We start from the raw sequence: 18,531 nt of genomic DNA on the forward strand, positions 1-18,531 counted from the left end.
CGTCTTCCTTGGGTGGGGCGTGACAGAAAATAATTGAGAAGCACTGACCTAAGGAGACTTAAAGAGCAATCGAAGCCAGTTTTTACGAAACAATTTAGGTTAGGTGTGTGCCCAATCACTGATGAGTGGTTTAAAGCTGCTCTGCCAATTGTAAAACACACACCTGGTAAGAATTGCCTTGACGAGAAGCATTGTCTGATGTGTATCACGGTTCAGTCAAAAGAGCTCTCTCTGAAGACCTGCGATCAAGGATTGTTGATTTGTATAAAGCTGGGAAAGGATACAGAACCATCTCTAAAAGTCTGGATGTTCATCAATCAACAGAGAAGTTGTCTACAAATGGAGAGTTTATCACTGTTGCTTCTCTCCCATGGAGTGGGCGTCCACCAAAGATGACGCCAACAGTTAAGCACAGAATACTCAGAGAGGTAAAAAAGAACCCTAGAGTGTCTGCTATAGACTTACAGAAATCACTGGGACAGTCCAATATCTCTGTGCACACATCAACTATATCTATAACTATGGCCAAGAATGGTGTTCATGGGAGGACTCCATGGAGGAAGGCACTGCTGTCTAAAAGAAAACCATTGTTGCTTGTTTAATGTTCGCAAAAGGCACTTGGACACTCCACAGAAAATTTGGCAAAATATTTTGTGGACTGATGAAACCAATATTGAATTGTTTGGGAGTAACACACAACGTCATGTGTGGAGGAAGAATGGAGCAGCTCACCAACATCAACACCTCATCCCTATCGTGAAGCATTGTGGAGGAGGCGTCATGATTTGAGGCTGTTTGGCTTCCTCAGGGCCTGGACAACTTGCAATCATTAAGGGCAAATGAATTCAAAAGTTTATCAGGATGTTATGCAGGAAAACCTGAGGCCGTCTGTCAGACAGTTGAAGCTAAAAAGAGGGTGGATGCTGCAACAAAACAATGATCCAAAACAAAGAAGTAAACTTCCAAATGGTTTCAGAAGAACAAAATACATGTTCTGGAGTGGCCAAGTGGCATGACCTAAAGACAGCGATTCATGCCAGACAGTAGAGAAGAATGGGCCAAGATTAGTCCTGATCGATGTGCCAGACTGATCTGCAGCCACGGGAAGCATCTGGTTGAAGTTATTGCTGCCAAAAGGGGGTGGCACAAAATATCAAATGTGATGATTCACTTACTTATTTCCCCCCATTCTGTCATTGTTTGCATACCATACTCATTAAAATATGAAAAACTATAAATGTTTGGGTGGTTTTAGTTAAAGCAGGCAGTTTTTCATCCGTGTGATTTCGACAAAGTTTAGATCACATTTGATGGTGGTTTTATGCAGAAATGTGAGAAATTCCAAAAGGTTCACATACTTTTTCATACAACTTCACTTATATACAGAATTTTAAAATAAATAAATAATTTTTAAAAATAACAAACTGTCATTTCTGGATTTTCTTTTTATTGTCTCTCACAGTGGACAGTCACCTACCATGAAAATTTCAAACCCACCCATCATTTCTAAGTTGGAGAACTTCGCAGCATGTTCAAATACTTATTTTCCTCACTGTATTTTGGACTACATCTTTTGTACAACTACTGTATACAAATTGCTCTTTAACATGATCGAAGGTGAGGTAAAAGTAACTTTTTTCCTGCTTGGTTATAGCTGATATACAGCTCTAAGATGTGTCATATTTTCAGGGGTTTTTTTTGTAATGCCGTACACTGGCTCACAATAGGTATGCACTATAGATAACAACAGCAATACTTATATACAGCCAATATTTGAGTTTGCCAAAATTTCAGTCCATGACGTAACCAAGTTTTGGGTCAATGTAGTGCTGAATAGTAGCGCAACCACTTTAAAAAGTAAAAAAACTCCCATAAAAATAATTTTTCGCTGAATCTATTGACACCCACAATTTATCCCCCCCAAAAAGATCACTTGAATTAGTGCTGCAACAATTAATCGATTACCTCGAGTATTCAATTAGAAAAAAAGATTTGAATTCAATTTTGCTGCTTCGAGTATTCGTTTAATTAAAGTGGCGTTGTAATGGTTTCATTTGAAAGTGTTTTATTTAGTTTTATTGATTTGGGTGGATACTCTGCCCTCTCGTCTGCCTCATTTCACATGGCTGAATCTAGCTGCTCCATGTTAAGAGCAACAAAAAGTTTTTGTTTCAGCTGTTTTTTTTAATGTATTCGTAATTTAGTTTATAGGTACATTTAGCCATTTTTGTGAGAATATGTGTCTGAAAGATTTGTTAAGAGCATTGTTTAAAAAAAAAAAAAAGTTAGCGTTTCATAGCATTTAAGCTAGCGGACTTTTGCAATGTAAGTTAGCCAATTGTTCTTTTGTTGTACATGGATCCTTATTCTTTTGTTGTTGTTGTTGTTTTTAAATACCATTTGAGGTTAAGCTCAGGTATTTTAATTTTTCATGTTCCTTATCAGATTATTTAATTGTTCAAACTAACTAGTTCATCGATTAATCGAATACTAAAATAATCGATAGCAGCAGCCCCAATTTGAGTATTGAAGACTTATGCGAAGGGAAACATGTTGAACTGAATTTTTTGGTTTGTTTTTGTGATTTGAACAATAAAATCTCAAAGTTCCCCCTCATGTTCGTTCATAAGAGGGTAGAAAGGTATTAAGGTCCAGTCATGGCAGTAAATTCATGGCAATGGTTTGTAGGTTGTACTACCCAAGTAATAGGAGTAAGACAAAGTTTACTAAATATTTCCATAATATTGTATACACAAGTTTCCAAACCAAGGTAACATTAATTACAAGAAAGCGCATTTCCTTTAAAATAAAAAGATAAAGCTGATGCAAAAACATGAATGATTTCAAATCAGATGACAACAAATTTATTTGAGAAGATTGCAGCATGAACAATAGATCTCTCCTACATCTTACTTGTTCGCAGAAACAAAAAAATACTATGAACCACCTAGATCTTTAGCTGAATATTGCAAATGCTAACACAAAAAGATTGGCACACTTCCTAAAGTCCCATAATAAATGTTCCATCCTGCTATTTAAAAGGTCCCATGACACACTTTTTTTAAAACCACTGTTGTCCTTTTATCAGGTTTGCAAGATGATTTGGTTTAAAACGCTACTGTTCGGTCAACTGTAATTGGTCCAAGTTGATTTTGGTTGAAATTATCATTAATATTTGATATGAAAACAAGCTTTGCTGTGACACTGTTCTCCGTGTTTTGAATGTGGGAAAACAGCATTATTATTTTTACACTAACCATGGTGCTAGTTTTACTATTGGAAGATACCACTAGGTGAACTCAGATTGAGATGCAGCTGGCTAAGAAGAGGAAAGTGCGAAGAATAAAAATATTTTTAAAAAATCAAAGCCTCAGCCTGATACATATCAACAAATATTATTGTCACACAACATTACATGTGTAATCTTAATGAAGTCAACCATTAATGAAATTAATCTAAAACAGTACAATTATTGTTCTGGCTCCTCTTGGCAGTTGATGCCAAGTTTTAGCGTTGCCTAAGATGTTGACGATGCTGATTTTCTCTCAACTGAGTTCGTGGGTCCCAATCATGAGGTGGGTAGGTATTTGAATAGATGCATTTCTACACCGCAAATAGTTCAAATTTAAGACTCGTTTTGACCTTTCATACATAAAACAGCAGTGAACAGTGGATTTCAATTGCATGGGACCTTTAAATATAATTCAGAAAAAAGGAATGCTGTAGAATTACACTTAACTTTAAAACACATTGATTAAAATGACTAACAAAGCTGTGAATGTCCACAAGCAACCAAATCATATTCAAGGCAATACAGAAGCAAAACATTCAAAAAAAATTACAAAACATTGACAGTTTGCTTTGTTGATAATAGAAACGGTTTGGAGATGGCTTTCATTAATTTTTTTTTTTTTTTTTTACTTGTACAAACAGCCATCTCATAACTCTAGGATGTCAAGTATTTACAGTACTTAGAGGAGATTATGTCCATTACACACTTTTTTTTTAATTAATATTATTTGTTCAAAACTTACCCTATGAAAAGTGTGATCCAATAATAAAAGATGACAAATTAATTACTGGTTCAGAGGCTCAACATTGAATCGTCCGTGAACATTGCAGATAATAAAATGCATTAGCCAGTATTACTCTGCACAGGCATATGATAAACCCTATTCACAGTGATGTCACTCAACTTCCAGGTTAGCGATAGGATTGTGACTTCAATACTTCTTCAATGGCGACTGTGTGTACTGCTCCATAATCCAACAAGGGCAATCAATTCAAAAAAGGTACAAGTTAACTTTAATATTTTTTTCCGTTCGTCTTGATGTTTAAGGCTGAAGCTATCGATTATTTTAGTAGTCGAATGTACTAGTTAGTTTGAATAATCGAGTAATCGGATGAGGAGCAAACATTTAAAATACCTGTGCTGAGCCTCAAACGGTATAAAAAAATAAATGAATGATGATCTAAGTACAACAAAAGAAAAATTGGCTAACTTAGATAGCAAAAGTCTGCTAGCTTAAATGCTGTAAAATGCTAACTTTTATATTTACAATGCTCTTAACAAATGGTTCAAACACATATTCCCACAAAAAACGGCTAAATATACCTATAAACTAAATTACAAACGTATTAAAAAAACATTAGCTCAATCAAAAACTTATGTTGGTGTTAACAGGGAGCAGCTGGATTCAGCTATGTGAAATGAGTTATATTCACTGTAGCCACTAGAGGGCAGTGTATCCACCCAAATCAATAAAGCTATACGCAAACACTTTCAAAACAAACCATGACAACGCCACATTAATTAAGATAATACTCAAAGCAGCAAAATGTAATTCGAATCTTTTTTCTCATCAAATTAATCGAGTTAATCAATGAATCATTGCAGCACTAATAATGTTACCTGTATTTTATGCTTTACCATTAAGGAATTATCCATAATTCGCCTAGGAATTAATGCTATAAACCAATGTAGTGCTGCAATGATCAATCGAGTAACTCAAGTAATCCGAATTGGAAAAAAAACTTCGAATCAAATGATGTTGCGTCGAGGATTCATGTAATTAGAAAGGCGTTTTAATGGTTCGTTTTGAAAGTGTTTGCATTTCTTTTTATTGATTTGGGTGGATACACTGCCCTGTAGTGTCAACACTGAATTTGACATAACTCATCTGGCTGGATCCAGCTGCTCCCAGTTAAGACCAACATAAGGTCATACGTTTTTGTTTGAGGTAATATGTTTGTTTATGTGTTTGTAGTGTAGTTTAGAGGTATATTTCTAAGGTCTTTTTTGTGGGAATGTTTGAACGATTTACTAAGAGCATTGTAAAAAAAAAAAAAAAAGTTAGCATTTTGTACGTTTTAAGATAGCGGACATTTCCTATGCAAGTTAGCTAATTGTTCTTTTGTTGTACTTCAATCCTCATTAATTTTTTTATACTGTTTGAGTACAGGTATTTTAACATATTTTAAATGCATTTATTGCTCTTGTGAAATAAAAGTGCAATTCTGAAAAAAAGCTCAGGGATTTTATTTTGTATTCACATTTAATGCTATTTTGAAAGTTCAACTTAGCAAGCCTTTGTTTTCCATATCCTAATATTTATTCTGCGATGCATTAAATGTTCCTAATCAGATTACCCGAATATTCGAATTTACTAGCTGATAGATTAATCAATTGCATAACCGATAGCTGCAGTTCTAAACCAATGCTAGTTGTCTGCCTGTGTGTATCACAGCCTTATTTTTGTTGTTGTTATTATTAGTATTTTAGAATAATAAAAGTAAAATAGTGATAGAACAGCTAAAGTAACAATAAGGATTTTTTGTGTTATCATTTTAGCTTAAATGTGGGACTGCACGTCATGCTGTATACATTTCAGTTGGTGGCTTTGAACCTTTTTCCAAATTAAAGAGCCATTATTTATTTGACATTTGAGTCACAGATTAACACATGATAAGATTTATTAATATTAAAAAGGAAATATATAATGAAGTGAGGCTTTACACAGACGTAGGTTGATAGCATTATGAGTGTTACTTATCTTCCACTTCCACCTAACCTAGAAATGTTCATTATAGTTAAATTTGAAATATGTATACATTAAGCAAGACAATATATTGCCTTGTCGTAAATAATATTAATCTTAATTCTACCTTTTGAAATTGTTTTTTCCAAGTGGATCCTGGTGCTCCATATAAACTCAATGGAGTTTCACAGAGGGATACACTTCTATCAGCAAACCCGGAAGAGGGTATGACATCATGTGAATAAGCCCTATTGTGAGCAGAACCACATTTTACATTAAACAGACAAACTGAGATTTACCACTGAATGTGAATCCCTCTCAAATGTTTCCTCTGCAAAGCAATCACTGCTTTTAAAGATCTTCAAAAAAACAGACGGGTCTTAATTCAAAATTCAGTTAAAAGAGGAATAGCACTCTCTCAGTGTGCTCAGTGCGTGTGTGTGAGAGACAGAAAAAGATCTTTGGATGGAGAGTCCGCGCTACAGTGATGCGTTATCTGGCCCTGTGATTGGCTAGCAAAAAATCTTTGTCTTTACAGGTCAGGCAAAGTTTGAGGTTCCTGAAAGACCCTCCAGCAGAGTAAAAGGCCCACACGCCCATGAGGAACAAAATAACATAGGTAGGAACCAAGCTGGCAACATACTCCGGATTCTGGAAAGTCTGTAAGAAGAGAAATACATCAGCTTGTTTGTGTCTGTTAAGGATTGGCACTATTTACGAGACATACAGTATACAGTCATATATCTGTTCGACATCCCACGTAAAATTTGACTCGTCATATGACGACATGCTCGAAATACGACGATTTATGACAGCGTTGTAATTTCATTGTTTTCCCACATGTCCGATGTAGGGCGGATTTTTTTGAGGGAAAAATCAACATGGGTCCCAGGAAGGTTAGTGCAGGTGTTGAAAAAAGGAAAAAAGCGATGCTTAGCATGATAGAAAAATATGAGTGTAGTGTGCGCGTCAGTGAACTGGCCCGACAATACGACCGAAATATGTCTACCATCTCGACGGTCCTCTTCCGACCTTCGTTCACCAGTCTTTATAAGTTAAGGTGACAATTATTATTATTGTACCATCGGCAAGGAAGTCGGCAGCTTCGTCAGGTTTTTAATCATTTATTTCAGAATTTGTGCAACAAAACAAGGCCACTGTCCGCCGTAGTTGACGACGACAACAACAACATGAAAATTAAAAACTCTTCTGCACCTCCCTCACTCTGTCATCAGTCACACGGTGCATTCAGGAACAGCATGCAAAACACAACCACCACATTAGAACCTGATTCGTTACATAATAATTTGTTATTATTATTCTAATTGTATTAGGGCTGTCAGACTATTAAAATGTTTAATCGAGTTAATTACAGCTTAAAAATTAATTCATCGTAATTAATCGCAATTCAAACCATCTAAAAAATATGCCATATTTTTCTGTAAATTATTGTTGGAATGGAAAGATAAGACACAAGACGGATATATACATTCAACATACGGTACATAAGTACTGTATTTGTTTATTATAACAATAAATCAACAAGATGGCATTAACATTATTAACATTCTGTTAAAGCGATCCATGGATAGAAAGACCTGTAGTTCTTAAAAGATAAATGTTAGTACAAGTTATAGAAATTTTATATTAAAACCCCTCTTAATGTTTTCGTTTTAATAAAATTTGTAAAATTTTCAATTAAAAAAATAAACTAGTAACCCACCATTGTTGATGTCAATAATTACACAATGCTCATGGATGCTGAAACCCATAAAAACAGTCGCACCCAAGCGCCAGCAGAAGGCGGCAAAACACCAAAAAACAAGTGGACACTGTGCTGTCATTTTAATCTGTTTGAGGGGGGCACGTGCGTTAAATGCGTCAAATATTTTAACGTGATTAATTTTACAAAATTAATTACCGCCCTTTAACGCGATAATTTTGACAGCCCTAATTTGTATAAATAATTCGTTTTGCTACTGTATGTGTAATCGCTATTGGTAATTGTACCAACAGTAGTTATTAAGGATTTAGCGTAGGATTTAGGGCTGTGGAAGGAATTAAGTGCATTTTAATATATTCTTATGGGAAACTCCCGCTCGACATACGACCATTTCGACGTACAAACCAGGTCCTGAAACTAATTAACTTTATATGTGGAGGCACCACTGTATTTAAAATACCTATTACAATTACTAAAATCTGTACTGTAATTGGTATGTTTAGTAAGATTTTTAATGCCCTTATATTTTGAATCAAACGACAAACTACTCAAGGGCTTAAAGATCAAAGGCATCCAGTATAGTTTTTCACCCTTGGCCCTTAGATTGTTCCAGATTCTCCAAATCTTTGGCTGTTATGCACAGTGGACGATAACATTAAACTCAAACATCTTTCTGTGCAACATTTGAGGAATTGGTGATCGTTTAGAGTTTTTATAATGTGAACTTGCTTGATAGCGACACAGCTATGGTGTAAATCTTTCCAGCGTGAGCAGTCAACCCTGCTCTTCACATCACTCACCAGACAAGAAACGACCAGGTGGCTGATAACAACAGCAGCAACTGCCCACCATTGCTGCTTTTCACAGGCATCAAAGAAAACCACACCCCAGAACATGTGGAGAAGGATAATGGCCATTGTCATGAATGCTAGGAAGGGAAAAGAAAGAAAGATGTCAGATAAGAGTGAACATGTATCTTGAAACTTTACATCCTGTTACAAACTTCAATTAACTATTTAAAAATGATAATCGTGAAATTTTTGTCCATTTTGCATTTTGGTGTTCCTGTGCCTCATTTAACAAGAATACATCTTTTTCAAAAAAAAGTCATTCGCAATGGGCTTTACATTTCTCGAGCAGTGTTATATTTTCATTCAAAATTTGAAAGATCTGCAGGAAAAGAGCCATAATTGGTACCTGAAGACAGGAAGTAGTGCTGCGAGTCCCCATGGATTCCAATAGTGCCAGGGCCAACAGAGTCAGCCAGAATGTTCACCACGGAGAACGCGCCACTCATGAATCCAAAGCCAAGGCCAGACACTGAAACACACCACAGCAAAGAACAGCCGTAAGCCCTATTTAAGAAGCTTTACATCTGACGTAGTGAGTTTGTGGTTGTATTACTCAATAATAGTAATTATAATAAAACAATACACGTCATTTCAGTCATTTCAGAAGCAACTATTTTAGTAAATGATTGTGTGAATCTGCCTGTCTAATCTGTTTGTACGAATCTGTTAAGTAAGTATCACTAAGATGATATTTTAAGGTTTAATACTACAAACCCAATTCCAATGAAGTAGAATTGTGTTAAACATAAATAAAAACAGAATACATACAATATGACAATTTTCCTGAATGTACATTTGGAAGGATTTCATCATCTACGCTCCATAATGTCATCCAAAGGTTCAGAGAATCTGGATAAATGACTGCATGCAAGCAGCCAGGCCGAAAACCAACATTGAATGCCCCTGACCTTCGATCCCTCAGGTGGCACTGTATTAAAAACTGACATCAGTGTATAAAAAGGGTATCGCTGCATGGGCTCAGGAATACTTCAGAAAATCAATGTCAGTAAATACAGCCGGTGCTACATCTGTAAATGCCAATTAAAATCATGCTATGGAAAGCAAAACTATCCTATCCAAAGCAAAACCCATTTGTCTATCATACCATGAAACCCTGTTGTTCCTCGATTTTTGTTTATTTTTATGTAATAAGGAAACACAACAGAAATTGTACATTTTTTTTGTATTATGTTGAAAGAACAATATGCTTTTCAATAGAAAGTAAATTTGAAAAAGAAGAAACCCCGTTGACTCATCCGGACATCTAAGACCATGTCTACACGTAGCAGGGTATTTGGCAAAAATAACAACTTTTTCTATGGTTTGGCCTATCATCCACATGCACATACACATTTAAACGAGGGTTCTTGAAAACTGCGCCCAAAGTGAAGACAAGCGATTTCTGCGTTTGTGGCGCCATCATGTGGACACTGATAAACGAAGATTTAACTGTGGAAACGTCACTGGCTGCGACAAACTTTGTACCTACGTCACACATTAGACCAATGTTTACATTTGGAGTAAATTAGACAGATCCTTTTTTGTTTCAATTTATTTACAAACTCTCGCAGTGCTTCAAATTGAAGAACACATGCGAAGGGTCGGGGTATTATGGACAGTTATTTTTCACGCATTGTTATGAATGCACAGCACTTAAAAATGAATGAATGCGGTTGGCTGTGGAAGCTTTTTTTTTCTACAAACGTGCTGGTGTAGATGTAATTATTTTTTCTCAACGTATAAAGGCAGGATCTTCGGTCTAAAAAAAAAAAAAACTACTTGGTGTAGACATGGCCTTAGATGCACTGATGCAAAGTGGAAATGTGTTCTGTAGTCTGACGAATCCACATTTCAAATTGGTTTTGGAAATTGTGGACGTTGTGTCTTCTGGGAGAAAGGGGAAAACAACCATACTGAATGTTATGAGCGCAAAGCTCAAAAGCCAGCATCATGCCAATGGCATGAATGACTTACACATCTGTGAAGACACCATTAATAATAAAATATACATATAGGTTTTGGAGAAACTTATGCTGCCATCCAAGAAAAAAAATCTTATTCATGGATGTACCTGCTTATTTCAAGAAAATGCCAAACCACAGTCTGCACGTGTTACAACGTGACTTCGTGGTAAAATAGAGCGGGTACTAGCAGGGGCGCTGGAAGTCACTCACAGCAGGGGGTACTGAGGATCTTTTTTAAGTTTTTCCCCATCCAAAAACAGCCGTTTCGGTCCAAATTTGACATGCCCGTGCGTTTTCTCCATACAAAACGTGCACAATGGCAGTACACATGCATGTTGGATAGTTTACATACTACAACAAGGCTACAACAAAGATAGCGTTCTATTTCACCTACAGTGTGCGTTGGAGTTTTAGTATTTGAAATAAAAGCACCATTCCCCGCACCTAGACAGCGCAATGACACATGAACATATTCGATAACTAAAAGGGCCAAAAAGACTCGGTTTAACGCACACTACACAACATTAAAATACATTGCACACGAATATCCAACAGCGCTCTGCATGACGGCAATAACATCCAACAACCGCAGACAATAATATGGCTACAATGCAAGCATGTTTTATCTATCAATTTCGAATTGAATCTTCGAAAATTTTGTAAAGAAATTTTTCTAAAGAAAAATTGCAAATCTCGTTTAAATTAGTTTTTGTGCCATGTTAACACCTCCTTTACTTTTCCGTTCCAATAGCACCTTATTCAACGTGACAGGTAGCAAGAAAGAGTTGAAAAACTTTTCAACATATATATTTAATCCCCAAAGGTAAAAAAGTTATTGTTTCAATATGTTTTATCTATTTTTAACAACAACAAAAGAATGTACCAAAACACTTTTTTTCCCTCTTCAACACCACGGGGTGCTGCAGCACCCTCAGCACCCCACTTCCCGCGCCACTGGGTACAAGACTGGCCTGCCTGCAGTCCAGATCTGTCTTGCATTGAATAAGTGTGGGACATTATGAAGCATAAAATACGACAACATAGGCCCAGACTGTTGTACAGCTATTCATCAACTAAGAATGGGAAAGAATTCCACCCGCAAAGTTTCGATAATTAGTGTCTTCAGTTCCTAAATGTTTATTGAATGTTGCTGACAAAAAAAAATGCAATGTAACATCATGGTGAATATTGCCCCTTTTTTTGAACTTGTTACAGCCATGAAATTCTAAGATAATGATTAATTTCCAAAACCTTAGTTATCTGGTTGAACATTAACTATCTTGTCTTTGTAGTGTATTCTGTTTAAATATAAGTTGAACATGATTTGCAAGTGATCATACATATTGTTTTTAATTACATTTAACACAATATCTCAACTTCATTGAAAATAGGGTTGTAATTAGTAAATTGAATAACCACATCAAAAACGCCCAGTTTTCTATCTTTATTTTCCTGCAAGAATACTCTCTATGTGCCAACAGTTACTAGTATATGACATCGATCTGCAGTATATAAGTTTATTAACGAAATGTTAAAAACATTTGGGAAGGTTGGTGACATTAATTTCAGTCGCCAGCAGAGGGCAATATTGGCCTACATAGTAGTCCCATGAGCTTGACAATTGTTTCTTTTTATTTCATGTTTTTATGCCTGAAACGTAATATTAACCGAATAAAACAATGTGGTAAGTCGTGGCACATACATAATTTGTTAAAAACTAATTTGGGTTTATCCAAACTTACAGTATGCCAATTTAATCAAAATGTTGATTGTTTTATTCAACTATGCAATAATTCAAAACCGGATTTTAATATCTGTTGTGTTGTTATTTTATGTTTATGTTAAGTGTACCGTAGGCCAGTTGTCGTATGGAGATGGGCATAGTTTCCTCCTGACTGAGGGTGAGAAGACCTTCATTTGCTTTCCTGCAAACAGAAACACCATACAACAACAAACTAAAAAAAAAAAGACATAAGAAAGGAACATTTATGCCACTGGCTGAAAGATATGTGGTTTGACAATGATCCTTCGGGTTTTTTCAACCCTTTATTCACTCCAGTTATTTTCCTTAAGTACTTTGGTCACTAAATACATTCTGGACAAAAGTAATGAAATACACAAATAAATATTCTAGTAGTCAATCATTAGCCAAGAACCTTGAATGATTTTCAGTTTACAAGGATTTCTTTGAATTCCAATTAAGAGTATTACGTTAAACCAGAGGTGGATAGAGTAGCCAAATATTTTACTCAATTAAGAGAAGCATTACTTCAAAATAATATTACTTAAATAAAAGTAAAAGTAGTCATCCAAAAAATGTACTCAGGCGCAAGTAAAACAGTATTTTGAGTAACTGCTTCAAATGTTGTGTTTTTTTTTTTTTTAAACAATGGTTGCTTTTTCTCAGCTCAAAGTTATCTATATGGACTGATATCATTACACAGTACTATAACATACAGTGGTACCTGTACATACGAAGTTAATTCGTTCCGGGACCTTGTTTGTAAGTCGAAATGGTCGCATGTCAAGCAGGATTTCCCCATAAGAATACATTATAATTCCATTAATTCTTTCCACAGCCCGAAAACCTACACTAAATCCCTAATAAATACTGCTGTTACTATTGCAAATAGTAATTACAAAGAGCAAAACAAATACATTATGAATACAAATCGGAATAATACCATAATAACAGTAACAATAATAATAATACCTGTAATAATGTAACAAATCGGGTTCTAATGTGGGTGGCAGTCGTATCTTGTGTGGTGAACCTGAACGCACCGCGGGGCTGACGGCAGAGTGAGAGAGTGCAGTTGAGCAATTCCTTTCACTTTTAACGTCCTATTGTTGCGGGCTGTTGGCGTGTTGTGTTGCACAAGTTCTGAAATAAATTATTAAAAACTTGACGAAGCTGGCGATCTCTTTGGCAATGGTTGTCACCTTTACTTATAAAGACTGGCAAAGAGATGTCGGAGGAGTATTGTCAACAAGTTCAAAGACGTGAACCCCACGCTCATATTTTTCCATTGGTAAGCCTCACCTTTTATCTTTTTTCACCACCTGCTTTATCATTCTTGGAACACATGTTGATTTCTCTCACAAGAAAATCTGCCGTGTGTGTGTCTTGCGGGAAAACAATGAAATTGCGACGCTGTCATAAATCGTCGTATTTCGAGCATTTCGTCGGATGTAGAAACAACAGAAATGAAGCATTATTCGTCCAAAGAGCATGAAGTGCCCTAAACCTATTTCCTATTATGAAAGTAAAAGGATCATATTTCCAGTTTTACGTGGTAAATTGGTTCCCAATTAAAACTGGGAGGGGGTTAAAATCCGCGATTTCAAGTCATGCAGACGGCGGCGCTCTATGTCAAATACGATTTTTTTTTTTTTTACTGTGCTTTAAAGACGCCATGTGATTGAACAGGCTGGCGTGATCAATAAACGGCAAGCTTGAGTCTGATTGGTATAATGGAGTAATGTAATTATTATTGCGACGTCTCATCAGTGAAACTGGTTAAGCCACTGTTGGCGTCTCTGGCAAAAAAAAAAAAAAAAGTCTAATATGTACAATAAAGAGGAAAAAATGTAACGTTTCTTCTTCATAAATCTACTGAAGTAAAGAGTAAAAGTACATTTTTCTCAAAAACTTAAGTAAATGTAACAGAGTAAATGTAACGCAGTTCTACCCACCTCTGGTCAAAACATGCTTGATTACACACCAGTATCAAACAATTTCAGCTCCGAAGAAGTCCTGCTCTTCAAAAATCAAATATTCTTCTCTGCTAACATTTCATTAATATGCAACACTATTATGAAATTATATTTCACATCATGTGGTGTTTACCTAATTTTTAATGTTGTTGAGTTCTGTTACCTTTCTGTTGGATGATGGTATCACAAAAACTATGAATAATCAAATGAAAATCTCAACAAATGTGAAGCTAATCGTTTAGAAACCCACAAACTAAAGACTTACACAATATGTTGTTGTAGTGGTTTAATGTGGTGGTGGGGATGGTGTTATACTTATATAGCGCTTTTCCACCTTTCAAGTAGAGTAGCCTGATTTTTTTAGGCATATAATTCCCCAAATATTTGTTAGTCTCAAGTTGTTCAACTTCAAAAGCATTTATATTTAGCATTTCCACTATATTTACTGTTGTGTCAGTGTCAAACAATATCCTAGTTGTGTATGATTACTTACTTCAACAGTTTATAGTAAGCAAAGCGGAAAGTTTCCTGCAGGAGGACTGACAGCACAACGCCAAAAATGAGGAGGCCTTTCTGCTGAGCTGCACTGTCCTTATTACTTATTTGAACAGAGATGAACCAAACCAGAGAGGAGAGCAGGAGGGACACTAGCCAGAAAAATGCCCTAGAAGACAGCAAGCACACAAAAGTTTTTAGACGTTCCTTAACAATTACACTTCAGATTTGTAGGCAACAACAGATTTGGAGGCAATGCAAACAGAAATTAGGCTGAGGTGCAAATATTGCCAAACAAGTCAACCTCATACATAGGGAGCGTTTACCTTTTAATTGACATAACGGGCATGTTTTTGGAATGGATATTGCTACATTTTGTGTACGATTTGGTCAATGAGTACATTTTTGACTAATATTTTTTTGTAGATTTTGTCTAATGGGATGACTGAGTGTCTGTGAGGCAGTAAGGCGAAACACTACCCTACTGAGCCGTCAAAGTGGCTCATAAAACACAATAATATATTAAAAAAAGAAAATCCTTGCACAGGTACGGTATGGGAATGCTCGAGCCCGTCTCATCTGACTTTCGGTGAAGGTGGAGTACTCACAGCAAGCTAAACATTCTCTTAAAAGTCACATCCCCTGATTTTCAAAAAATGATCATTTGGCTCACGAACAGTGATCTAAATTAGTTTCATCAAGTTTGAAAATGATCACTTTGCAATAATCTCATGTTTACTCACAACTGAAATTTAAACATGTCACAATGTTATTTACATCCCCCTTGGAAATAGGAGATTGATATTAAAATATATTCAGTTTGGAAAAAAAAAAATCAGTGAGGGTGAGGTGAGAAGCAATTGACGCATGAGTGAATGCCTAAATTTCAATTTCATTTATTTAAATAGGGACAACACATAATAAAATATAAATATGGCAGATGTAGTCACTAGGCCAGTCAATTCAAATTAAACAGATGATCATGTCGTTGTTCTAATGTGCCACTTAACACATATCTGTTCTGTAAGACACCTAGCTAGAAACAAGTGCTAGCTTAAACCTAAAGGAGGCAAGCTGTTGGAGGATCAACACAGGCAAAGCTATACCTTCAGCAAGCTACTCGAACACTAACTGGCGTTAATCAACCTTAGCACAACCAAGTTTATGTTCTCGTCAACGACAAAGATACCTAGATACATGTCTTACCCTGCTATGAGGAAGATAACTCGCAGAGGCTCCCGGGCGATGGTAAACAGGAACAGAGAGATGGCAGGGCCGAAGGCAATGAAGGTACAACCAAAAAACACCGCTGCCGTCATTTTGGTTAATTTTTTATGAATGTGCACAAAGCCGTGCGATACAGAGCACTTTGCGAGATTTTGTACGCAAGCAAATTATCGGATATTTTAATTTTGTGGCCTGCTCTTGGTGAGTGAACACATAGCACTCTCTTCCTAGATATCATATATATAAGGCTAGATGTGTGACGCGCTGTTAGCCAATGGGGACGGGTGTCGTCATTTGTCGGTCATTTTGCGTCGGGGCCTCTCGATAAGCTGATTCAACTAAAACTAATGTTCAAACAGCTTTATTTATCATAAATTTCAGAGAAGCTGTTATTTCACTGCGAACATCAATATCTAATTAATGCTACTATAATACGGTTGGTTAAAAACGGAATCGTTCGTAACTCTATCAAAAATTTAGCGAGTTAAATGCAATTTAGAATAATTTACAATGAGCCTAAATAAGTTCGACGTGGAGCCTGTTTGCTCCAAGCAAAGTGGCCGCCGGCTACTTACGCCGCCGACACAGACTTACGACATCTAGCTTTTATATGTGATATCTATGACACCCACGACTTCCGTCACTTTCAGGCTTCACTCGTGATGTCACATGAGTAACTTCGTTTGAAAAACCTTTAGCTATTGATAATTTTTCCAACTGAAGTTGAGTGACCTACATGGTATTTTTTTTTCTTATTTCAGAGTATTGTCCAAAGTTTCACAGTAAAATATATAAACTAACTTTAAAATCATACGTTGTGAATTCAGATCATATAACTCATTCACAAGGGTGTCATTTTTTTTCTGGTTTACAATCATAATCTCGACATGGTCCCTATGAAAATGGCTTTATTTAATCGAAATCTTTCAAGGCATGCTCTCTTATTTATAAGCACAATAATAATAAGGACATTTATATAAACATAAGTCTCTATTTTTGGAACAATGGTTTGGTATCAAGATTGTTTGGGTTGATCAGTTGTTTAATTTGGATGGACTTCTTAAGAATTTTTAACAAAGTATGCCATTCCTAATACTCCACGGGATTATGCCAGTGTTTTACGTGCTATAGACGTTTCCGAGGTACTTCCGCTTTACTTCCACATGTCTGCTCGCAACTTCCGTTTTATAATTTCTCCATCCAAAACAACAGTGGAGCTGGAATAACATTACTCATCAAAATCCCTTTAAAAGACAATCTGGAAATACTGCATCCGTCTGCCATCATCACGAAAGGGGAGGACAACATGTTCATTAAGGCAGATGTGGAACCAAGCTCGTGCCACCACAAAGACCGGGTGTTTTTGTAGCCATGTTGCCGTTGTGTTATGGAAGGTCTGTTCTTCCTATCCCTGCATTTTCATGTGTCCGGTGCTCAAAAAATACTAAAGCTAAAATCTTGCCCATAAAACGATTTGTTGCCCTTGATATTGTTATTACGATGATGATTGTAATTACCGTAAATTCCGGATTACAAGCCGCTACTTTTTTCCCTCATTTTGAATCCTGCGGCGTATGCAATGATGCGGCCAATTTATCAATTTTTCTAACGACCGCCAGGAGCGCTCGAGCATAAAATGCAAGCATAAGACACGTGGAATATGTGTGTCGAGGAAGACGCTAGTTGGCACTCTTACCCGTATTTTAACTTTGTGCTTTGTGCACGAATAAAAGTAGCAGATCCTCATCTTTGTGCATTAGTAGAATTAGCATAGCCTGGTACTCCAGACTCACCGCTGTTCCAGCTATTGAGTCTGGCCACCATTAAGCGGATAAAATTTTCAGGGCGGAGCAAGCCACAGCAAACAGACAGCGGAGTGGACCAATCAGCGACAGGCGGGACGAGGGACTTGCGCGCGGAAGTGAACATACGAGGAGAGCGGAGTTTATTCAACATGGCTAGCGCGAGACGGACTGTTGTCACTGACTTGTGTCGATGTGTTTTTGGTAATTTAAAACTGATTTTACCGTGGATTGGAACATATTTTCGGCTCTCCTGTTCGCCATCTGTGTTGTGGAGACGACTTCCGACGCGGAAGAGTGACACCGCTCGTTAAGAGCACGTCACGCAAATAAACAAATCTGATTTATCGATTGATTTTGTACTTGCTCGAGAGGGCGTTAATGGGCTGGGTCTCAGACTATTCTCTCAGTGTTTGAAAAACACACGGGGAACAGTGTGGCCGTGCCAGGCAAGAATTAGCATACCCGCATCATGCTAGAAGAAATGGATATGATGTGCCGAGTTGAATTGAAGGCTTGGATGGCCAGCGGCGTCAGATCGTTTACAAAAGTGGTCGTATGCGAAGAGCAACTTTTGCAAAAGTCTGACAGCGTGGAGCAGCGTGAAAAAAATCCACCATCACCAACGGGTTTCGAAAAGCCGGTCTGCTGCGTGATGAAGAGGACGACACGCTAAGCTTGAGGAGTCAGCTAAGTGCCGTGTTGCTGGCGCTG

General features: G+C 36.8%; 1 protein-coding gene across 1 annotated transcript; it reads right to left on the minus strand.

Moving 5' to 3' along the window:
- Nucleotides 1-2,841: 2,841 nt before the first annotated feature.
- Nucleotides 2,842-16,271, minus strand: aph1b (APH1B gamma secretase subunit). Its single transcript, XM_057852581.1, has 6 exons — nt 15,995-16,271; nt 14,787-14,957; nt 12,428-12,501; nt 8,959-9,081; nt 8,562-8,689; nt 2,842-6,698 (listed from the first exon to the last, which is right to left on the minus strand). Exons 1-6 carry the CDS (start codon nt 16,105-16,107, stop codon nt 6,531-6,533), a joined length of 777 nt encoding a protein of 258 aa, XP_057708564.1. The 5' UTR covers nt 16,108-16,271; the 3' UTR covers nt 2,842-6,530.
- Between the last annotated feature and the right edge of the window lie 2,260 nt (nt 16,272-18,531).

This window comes from Corythoichthys intestinalis, chromosome 1 (assembly GCF_030265065.1).
Source record: "Corythoichthys intestinalis isolate RoL2023-P3 chromosome 1, ASM3026506v1, whole genome shotgun sequence".
NCBI classification, from domain to species: Eukaryota; Metazoa; Chordata; class Actinopteri; order Syngnathiformes; family Syngnathidae; genus Corythoichthys; species Corythoichthys intestinalis.

Excerpts from the sequence above, each read along its gene's own strand:
- aph1b (XM_057852581.1), bottom strand. The coding sequence starts at position 16,107 with ATGACGGCAGCGGTGTTTTTTGGTTGTACCTTCATTGCCTTCGGCCCT. Across the intron at positions 9,082-12,427 it reads CATACGACAACTGGCCTACG|TGTCTGGCCTTGGCTTTGGA; the intron begins GTACACTTAACA and ends GGTGTGTTTCAG. Across the intron at positions 6,699-8,561 it reads ACCTGGTCGTTTCTTGTCTG|ACTTTCCAGAATCCGGAGTA; the intron begins GTGAGTGATGTG and ends CTCTTCTTACAG.